Genomic DNA, 9,112 nt, shown 5'->3' on the forward strand with positions numbered 1-9,112 from the left:
CTGCAAGATGAGTAGATGACCCGTGGAATTTGCACAGGAGCTGGTGATCGACAACGTGTTTTTTGAAGGTGATTTGGAGATCATTATCATGGAATTTAGGGGAAGTAGTTCTCAAGTTTCCCACTTCAGTCATACCATTGAAGACACAGACTTGTGTTAAAGCTTTTCAGCAGACATCTTTCACCCATGTTGGTAGACAGGGGAAGAGTAGCCCATGCATTAGATAGATGAGCTAGATCTTCTTCTCCTCTTTTAGTCTGGATGAGTCTGGATGAAGGATATTTCACCAGATATTCAAAGTGTTTACATTGGCCATTTGACCCAGATTGAATAAAGTTCTTTTAAGGTTGATTCTAAAATTTAAATAAAGAGAAAAAAAGCTTCTTAAGATCAAATTAGCCCAAAACTTTATCTAAGCCGATGTTAATGCTCTAATGTTGCCCTCATTAGCATAATAGCATTCTACAATCATATTTAAGTACGAATATTTTATTACCATTCCATAGTATATTATTAGGTTTTACATGGTAATGTGTATTTTATATTTTCAGAGGTCGAGCAACATTCAGGTATATATGGCCAGTAGAATCAATGTGACTTCATAATAAAGCACAGGAAAAAGACAGAACAGACAGTTTCAGCTACTTCCCAGCCACATGACTAATTAACCTGGCCATGACATTGAATCTGCCTCACATGGATCAGCTAGCCCGAACCATGAATAGAAGCTTCCGCCCTGTGCAAGCACAGAAAAAAACAGGAAAAGAAAATGCACGCTCCCTACGCAGGCATTATCCTGTTCAGGTTCAAAGGGACTATCTCAGCCTGACCCGCTGAAAGCCTAGCCAAAAAGCTAGAGCTCAAGCAGATAAAGGCACCCCTGGTGCATCTCTTATGTTAATTCGACAGCAAAAGAAATCATGATGTAAAATTAAACATGAAACAAAGGCATTTTATTACTGGGGCACACGAAACAAACAGAATAAAGATAGATATGTCTTCAAAGCTTTAATAAACTAAACTTTGAACTTCCCAATAGTGTTCTTGATAAGTCAAACATGCACCAAGTCTTCATGATTTCCAAACTGATTCTCCTCATTTATATGATCCTGCCAAATACATGCCGTAAGACATTGTTCATTTTTAACTTGCAACGAAAAATAAATAAATCTAGAGATGATTTGTGAGAAATATTAGCATATTCAACTCACTATGGTTATATGAAGAATGAACATGGTTAAAGTTCATTTGATATGGTTCTAACTTCACATAAAACACATCATAGCATGTCTACTGTAAATTAATGAACATTTGGCCAGATCTTGCTTTTCCTAATATAAAGTTATAGTATGACATCTATAACCATCCTCGTTTCTAGCATGAGGAGAAAAATAGTCATGCTCTAATTGCACTCTGTTGTAAGGAAAGAGGCATCATATTCAGCAATCCCTATCAGCTACCACCTGGGAGGGTGTTTAAGATCCCTATATGATCATGTGTTCATCATTTTGGCATCCAGATAATAAATCTATGAAGTCTTAAAGTTCAAGTGTATTTACATGTTTTTATCTTAGTTTAGTAATATTAGGAGGCTGCAATTTCTAGGTCACTATCCATATATTGAACAGTGTGGATCATACTCGGACAAAACAAAGCCAAGAGAATGCATTTCATAAAGGATAATATATCAATATTGCAAAATGCACTGACCTTCACCTCTCTGTGGAGCTTACATAACTTGCAGGCAAGTAGATTTCCCCCCCTATTTCACCATGTTGTTCTCCACTGACAGTTTTCCTAGCAGCCAGAAACTCAGCACTCATAGCATCCATCCCATGCTGCACAGCTTCCTCAGCACTTCCATAGCCATGCTCCTCAGCATACTTCCTCACATCCTCAGTTATCTTCATTGAGCAGAATTTAGGTCCACACATAGAGCAAAAATGGGCCACCTTAGCACCTTCTGCTGGCAGGGTTTCATCATGGAAGGACATGGCAGTCATAGGGTCCAATGACAAAGCAAACTGGTCCATCCACCGGAACTCAAATCTTGCCTTGCTTAATGCGTCATCCCAGGCTTGAGCGTATGGGTGACCTTTGGCTAAATCAGCTGCATGAGCAGCTATCTTATATGCTATAACTCCAGCCTTTACATCATCCCGATTTGGCAACCCAAGGTGTTCTTTTGGAGTTACATAACATAGAAGAGCAGTGCCTAGAGCCCCAATATTGGCAGCACCAATTGCAGAGGTGATGTGATCATATCCAGGAGCAATATCAGTTGTTAAAGGACCAAGGGTGTAGAACGGTGCTTCATTACACCATTCCAGTTGTTTTTGCATGTTCTCAGGAATCTTGTGCATTGGAATATGTCCAGGCCCTTCATTCATGACCTGAAAGTGCATAATGTCATATTTTAGGTCATAATGATATAATGTTAAATCAAAAGCAATTACTGGGGTGGGGGGGAGGGAGGGGGGAGGAAAGCAGTTGCGATAAATACATTGAATCACTGTACACTTCTTTAAAAAAAATGTTTAGTTTCACAGTTTTTTTAAAAAAAGTCAAATTAAACTAGTAACTCCATTAATTAATGCCTCCATGGCTAATTCAACCAAGTTTAATTACAGGTGCTACACTATCCCCATTAATTAGCAGTATAATTCAATGGACTTGTAGTCTGTGTCTACCTGATTTTATAATGCTCATAAAAAAGTAGGCCCTGGAGAACACTACACTCTATGAAAAACACAATATAACGGGGATAGTGTACAGACCTGATTATACTTAAGGATAGCACTTGAAAGAAGTACGATTACTAGGTAAATGTAAACATCACGGGGGCAACATATAGCTTAACATGCAGCAAAGTTTCCTCATATTGTTATATTTTTATATGCACTAGGCCACAGTAAAATTTTGAAATGTCATTACCTGGACATCCTTCTCCCATGCTCTGCGGGTCAGTTCTCCCTGAGTTAGCAGCTCTGCAAACTGAGCAGTGTCGTTGGCATCATAAATGGACCCAGGTCTCAGCCCATCTCCTATTGACAGGGCTACATCATACTGATTACAGATGTCAAGTATGTCATCCCAGTGCTCATAAGCAAAATTTTCCTTATGGTAAGCTAAGCACCACTTTGCATGAATGGATCCTCCACGTGAAACAATTCCTGTCATGCGCTTTGCTGTTAGTGGGATGTATCGTAGTAGAACCCCAGCATGGATAGTGAAGTAATCCACACCCTGCTCAGCTTGTTCAATCAGGGTGTCCCTGAAAACTTCCCAGTTAAGATTTTCTGCAATCCCATCCACCTTTTCAAGTGCTTGATAGATGGGTACAGTCCCTACTGGTACAGCAGAATTACGTAGGATCCACTCGCGGGTCTCATGGATGTGGCGACCTGTAGAGAGATCCATGACAGTGTCACCACCCCACATGGTTGCCCATTGAACCTTATAAACTTCTTCTTCGATGGAGCTTGCAACAGCAGAATTTCCAATATTTGCATTCACTTTGACCAAAAAATTTCTTCCAACTATCATTGGCTCCAGCTCCAGGTGCTTCTTATTGGAAGGAATGATTGCCCGCCCACGAGCAACCTCTGACCTCACAAATTCTGGGTCAAGCCTCTCGCGAGTGGCACAGTACAACATTTCCTCAGTTATAATTCCCTGCTTAGCATAGTACATCTGCGTGTATCTAGGAGCACCTAATTTCTCACGCCCGTCAATCCAGTCCTTGCGCAGTTTTGGAAGTCCTGTTTAACTAGCAATGTCAATTCAAAAGTAGCCAAGTAATGAATGATAATTAACACCTAAAAGGCTGAATTAGAAGACACTGAACTGACACAAAAATTAATAAAGTGAACTACTTCATTGAAATTATCAATCTGGATTGTTTCAATCCATTTCCGACAGAAGTCAGGAAATATCCATACAAAGAAGATAAAACTATGAACATCTGAAAAAGTTGATATGGTACTGTTCCTCACAGTTTAATGTTTTCCAAAGCTATTGTCAATAGAAGAAAGTTATCAAAGAACATTTGAAGACTTCAGGTAATTTTGACTGAACCGTACCAACTGGATTCAACAGAATAAAATAGCATTGATTACTTGGAAGATACTAGGGTCCATATGAAGATGGAAGATGTAAGAATTTTTTTAAAGCCCTCATTAACAACCAAAAAATAAATGAAAAACAGAACCAAAGACTTCAAAGAATGGATATATAGAAGTTAAAACTCAATATGCATACCAATGCGAGGGTTGATGTTTTGAGGACCACTGGTGTCGTAGGTGTCAAAGTTTGGTTCATCCCCAGCCAGGTGGACTCTTCGAAAGGGAACTTTGAGTACATGACCGGATTGTTCATGAGTAACTTCCCTGTATGGCAGATCATGCATCAATTCATTGCAAACAAAACACAAAACATATCTGAGTGCAGACAAGATTTAGGGAACCAAACTTCTCAAAATGAAAACAAAATTAATCATAAAACACAATGGAAGAAGACCAAGAGATGTACTTATATTCTTTTGTGCTCTTTGGAAAGCATTGTTCAAAGGATGGAAGTGGCAGAAAATCAGGAGAAGCAGGATCAATTGTATGCTTCCTTTGTTTGGTTTTATCCGAATCAGTTGTCGGGGGATCAAAGGTTAATGTGGCTCTAGTGCCCGAGCTAACAGCCGCAGCAGCAAACATTTCCTTCTTAGACGATGCACTTGAGACACGCCCAACGGCTTCAAACCCAGGCAAGAAGGCAGTACTGGGGAACTTTGCTGGAGAAGCATGGTTGCCATTTTGGCACACAACTGATGTCAAGCTAGCATGCACTGATGCCATCTCTAGGTTGTTGATCTGAACAGAGTATAAAAAAGATTACAATCTAGGAGAAGTGAGTTAAAAGGTCATACACAATGCACAAAGCTCCCACTTTTTGCAGGGTCTAGGAGAAGCGATTGTTAGAAGCCTTGACCCCATTTGTCTATCACTAAATAACAGAGTTATAACTTGTAATCAGAAGGAAAAATTATACATTTACAATCTTATTTTCTTGCTTTATGCTTTCATAATTGAATTTGCTGAACTTCTGTTGACACGATTCTTAACATTGTTAGTTCTTTTTCTTCTTCTTTTTAATATGATAATAAATTAATAAGATTTTTTTTTATTTTTTTTATTTTTTATTTTATTTTTCTTGATAAGTACAAAAGTTCGAACTTTAGTGTTATGGCAAGTGCCTTCCACCCAAAGCAAGATGTCACGAGTCCGAGAATAAGTCTCTCCAAAAACAATAAGGTTGTCTACCAATTACCTTTACTAGACTCCCTAAATAGCTTTGTGCACGAATAAAACTTAAAAAATAAAAAATTATAGAAAGAGATTTTGCTTTTGGCTCTGTATCAGAGAGTCCTAAACGTAACAATTAATATATATATATATATATTGAAAAGAAATTGGTGCAGAACCAGAAAGTATAAAAATGTTATTACTTTTCCTAATAAACATGTCTAGTAGACAGCTCAACTCTTAATTACAGTCCCTGTAAAAAAAATCGATCTATAATTTCCAGAGTCTCACAAAATACAAAATTCGAAAAGAAATAAAAAAACAAAAACCTCAACACAACATAGTTCAATATTCACTCTCTGGTAACCAAACAGAGAGAGAGAGAAGAACTATTTTATTTAATAAAAATAAATAAAAGAAAAAACATTTCCTTAATATTATTACCTCGTTTAGTTTTTGTTTGGTGATGGTAAAGAAGCAGAGAACTAAGTCAAAACGTGAGAGAAATTAACGGATCAGAAAAAAGATGAAAACAAAACAAATGGAAGGAATTGAGCCTCTGAAACGTAAACATGCATGCAAATATATATATATATATATATATATTTATAATAATAATAATTTCTAATTAACAAATTTTTTTTTTTGATTTGTTCTAATTAACATTCTGAATGAGAATTAGAGCTAAAGAAACTGAGAGAGAACCTGAATACAAAGAGGCCTTGTGTTGTTTAGTCTTATCTTCTTCTCTTTCTTTCTTTCTTTCTAACAGGGTGTGGGTGTGGGTGGGAAAGTTATTTCTGAGCTCACATGCCGAAGATTACGTTCGCTTTTTATAGCAAGTTACAGATACAGCCACACTCTCTCTCTCTCTCTCTCTTGGAGTACCCCAAAAAGCTCTTTTTTTGTTGCCCAAATTATCAACTTAAAAGCTTTTCTTGACGTGGCTCTCATTCGTCATCTCTCTTTTCTTACTTAGATATTTCTTCTTTCTTTCTTTTTTTTCTTTTCTTTTTGACAAATTACACCCATGCGTTCGCCGACTCAATTGCCCAATCAGGTACCACTTGAATTTTTTTTTTTTTTTTTTTAATATGGGCTAATAATTGGTTGTCAATTTTTTTTTTTTTTTGTTAAATTTTTAGAGCTGATCATCTGTGGATTGTGCTTGTTTGGGCTAATATGTGGTTGTTTGAGCTAATTTGTGATACTTTTGGGGCTGATTTGTGGAGTCGATTGGACTGATCGGTGAAGAGGGGGCAAAATTTTGGAGGGAGGGGAGCCAAGTTTTATTTTCCTTAAGTTCAATTTGAATTAGGCCTTAATATATCTACAATGTTGGGAGGTCAGAGTCCCTACACATAACATGTGAATGAAGTCTCTTGAGTGTATGGTCTCCACCAACTGTGAGACATTGTTTGCTTGCACATCGATGTAAGATAAATTTTCCTCATTGAAATACCATGAGATAAACCAAGAGAGAAAAGGAAAGGAAAAACTTTTTTCTTTCGGATCTGTATGGTCTTTATCATTTTAGGCTTTGTCCTGCTCCTAATGTAGCTCCTTTTGTTTCCTAGTTGAATGCATTCTCCAGTTTACCAAAAAAAAAAAAAAAAAAAAAACCAAGAGAGCTTCATGGGATAAGGCATTCATTTACTATGAAGGACTTGTTGGCTTGTTGCACTTACAATAAGTGCACTAACTAGTTTCTGCTCAGACGTCTTTTCTTTCATGCGAAACTTTCTAGAGTTATGTTAGGATCACCAAAAATGGCACAATTTTGTGCCACAACTCACCACATGGCGAGTTGTGACTGGTGAAGGAGTGTTTGTAGGTCATGTGGGGACATACCTTCACCAATTACAACTTGCCATTTTTGGTGGTCTCAGCATTTTCCAACTTTCTATTATCACGTGACACATTATGTTGTGAACTTTGCCTTGGTATGGGTTTTGTTTTTCATTCATTTTTTAGAAAAAAGTTCAATTTTGTTTTATCAGGCCAAAACAGAAAATCTTTATTGTTTTTGCAAATTAATCCTTTGAGATTGTCTTCAACTATGTTCTTTTTAAAATGAACTATACATCCCATGCGTTCTTAGGGGCCATTTGGTATAGCATTTTAAACAACAATTTTTCAGTTTTTAAATAATATTACACGTATTTAAAAAAAAAAACATTACACGTATTTCTATACACTTTTTCACTCACACATATTTCCAAAAAATACAAACAGCGTTACTAAAACAACATTACCAAACGAGCCATATGGACCTTTTTTTTAAGATACTAGAATACTTACAATCTTATTAAATTGGCCTTACAAATTGGTGATATAATTTTTAGACAAAATATAATTAAGAAATTTATATAATATGTGGTTTTCTTGATACCAATAAAAATCATTACAATGTCAATTTGTACGTTATTTTATAATAAAATCAGTAATAACTTTAACATTTTCCTTTTTTTTAGTAAACAATATCACAATCTACTTTCTCAAAAAAAAAAAAAAAAATCTAGAAAACTAAACAACCTTTCTCTATTATGCTATAATTTTCCAACCTCTTGATTTTGGAGTCTTTTGGCTGAATATTGCAGAAAATTGAGTTTATTTGTAATATGAGTATTGTTCAAAGTTATTTGGGAAATTGAGGAGAAAAGCAAATTTCATCAACTCCGTTGCCGAAATTCTAACAAAAAAGAATGAGAGATGAGAGATGAGAGAGAAATGATGTGACAATGGAGTGAGAAAAGAATTGAATTTCGGTAATGAGGATACCGAAATTCCTTCTGCCCGATTTCTACTACCTAAATTGATGTCCATGAAGTGCCCAAAGGAGAAGTGCTCAAGAAAAAACCAATTGTCACAACCAAGTTGCCGAAATTCAAGAGGAGTGAGGAGGGAGAAAATAAGGATTGTGGCAACCAAGTTGCCAAAATTTAAGGGGAGAGAGAAAAAAAATGGGATGAAAAAAAAAAATTTGTGGCAACCAAGTTGCCGAAAATAAGAGGAAAAAAAAAAAAAAAAAGAAAGTGGTACTTTGCTCCTCAACACTCACTTTGGTGGGACCCCTGCACCTCATTTCTAAAAATGCTGGCAAGGTCAACAAAATTCACTATAATTATATATATATATATATATATATATATATATATACATATGTAAATTCCAATATTGCTGCTCTTGTACAGTACTACTCATGCACTTCTCTTTCGAGCACTTCATTAATCTGGGTAATCGAATTCGGGTAAAAGGAATTTCGGTAACCTCATTACCGAAATTCAATTCTTTTCTCACTCCACTATCACATCATTTCTCTCTCCTCGCTCATCCTTTTTTTGTTAGAATTTTGGTAACAGGGTTGCCAAAATTTACTTCTTTTCAATTTTTCAAATAACTTTGAACAGTACTCATATTACAAATAAATTCTATTTTCTACAATATTCCGCCCAAAATACTTGATTTTGACTTTCCAATAATTTTGTTATAAGATATTAATGGCTCTTTAATGTCTTTTTGAGCTTGTTTACTTTTTAAAAATGACAAGAAAGAGTACACCTCCAAGTCGTTTTCCTTCAGTGTACAATTGGCTGAACCTCTGCCCTGATTTGGGAATAAGATCTACTTTGAATAATAATAAATAAATAAATAAAGGATCAACTCTTCCATATTCTCGATGTACATTGCCTTTTTTTTTTTTCCCTAAGTTTTCCTTTCCATTCTTTATTTATTTATTTCTTGCTGAATGCCTTTCCATTCTTTAAGTGAACCTTTTCATTTCTTCACCAAAAAAAAAAGTGAACCTTTTCATAAAA

The 9,112-nt window shown here is 35.9% G+C and overlaps 1 protein-coding gene across 3 annotated transcripts; it reads right to left on the reverse strand.

The window, feature by feature from the left end:
- Positions 1 to 926: 926 nt before the first annotated feature.
- On the reverse strand, positions 927 to 6,192 carry LOC126727747 (phosphomethylpyrimidine synthase, chloroplastic). 3 transcript variants are annotated; one of them, XM_050433676.1, is made up of 7 exons: positions 6,000 to 6,114; positions 5,739 to 5,779; positions 4,531 to 4,862; positions 4,261 to 4,388; positions 2,935 to 3,761; positions 1,717 to 2,393; positions 927 to 1,109 (listed from the first exon to the last, which is right to left on the reverse strand). In XM_050433676.1, exons 3-7 carry the CDS (start codon positions 4,845 to 4,847, stop codon positions 1,100 to 1,102), a joined length of 1,959 nt encoding a protein of 652 aa, XP_050289633.1. In that variant the 5' UTR covers positions 4,848 to 4,862; positions 5,739 to 5,779; positions 6,000 to 6,114; the 3' UTR covers positions 927 to 1,099. The 3 variants fall into 3 exon arrangements, with proteins under 3 accessions (XP_050289633.1, XP_050289624.1, XP_050289630.1); XM_050433667.1 differs by lacking the exon at positions 5,739 to 5,779 and having other exon boundaries at positions 6,000 to 6,192; XM_050433673.1 differs by lacking the exon at positions 5,739 to 5,779 and having other exon boundaries at positions 1,711 to 2,393; positions 6,000 to 6,191.
- Positions 6,193 to 9,112: the final 2,920 nt, after the last annotated feature.

The sequence above is a fragment of the Quercus robur genome, chromosome 1, assembly GCF_932294415.1.
Source record: "Quercus robur chromosome 1, dhQueRobu3.1, whole genome shotgun sequence".
Classification (NCBI taxonomy): domain Eukaryota; kingdom Viridiplantae; phylum Streptophyta; class Magnoliopsida; order Fagales; family Fagaceae; genus Quercus; species Quercus robur.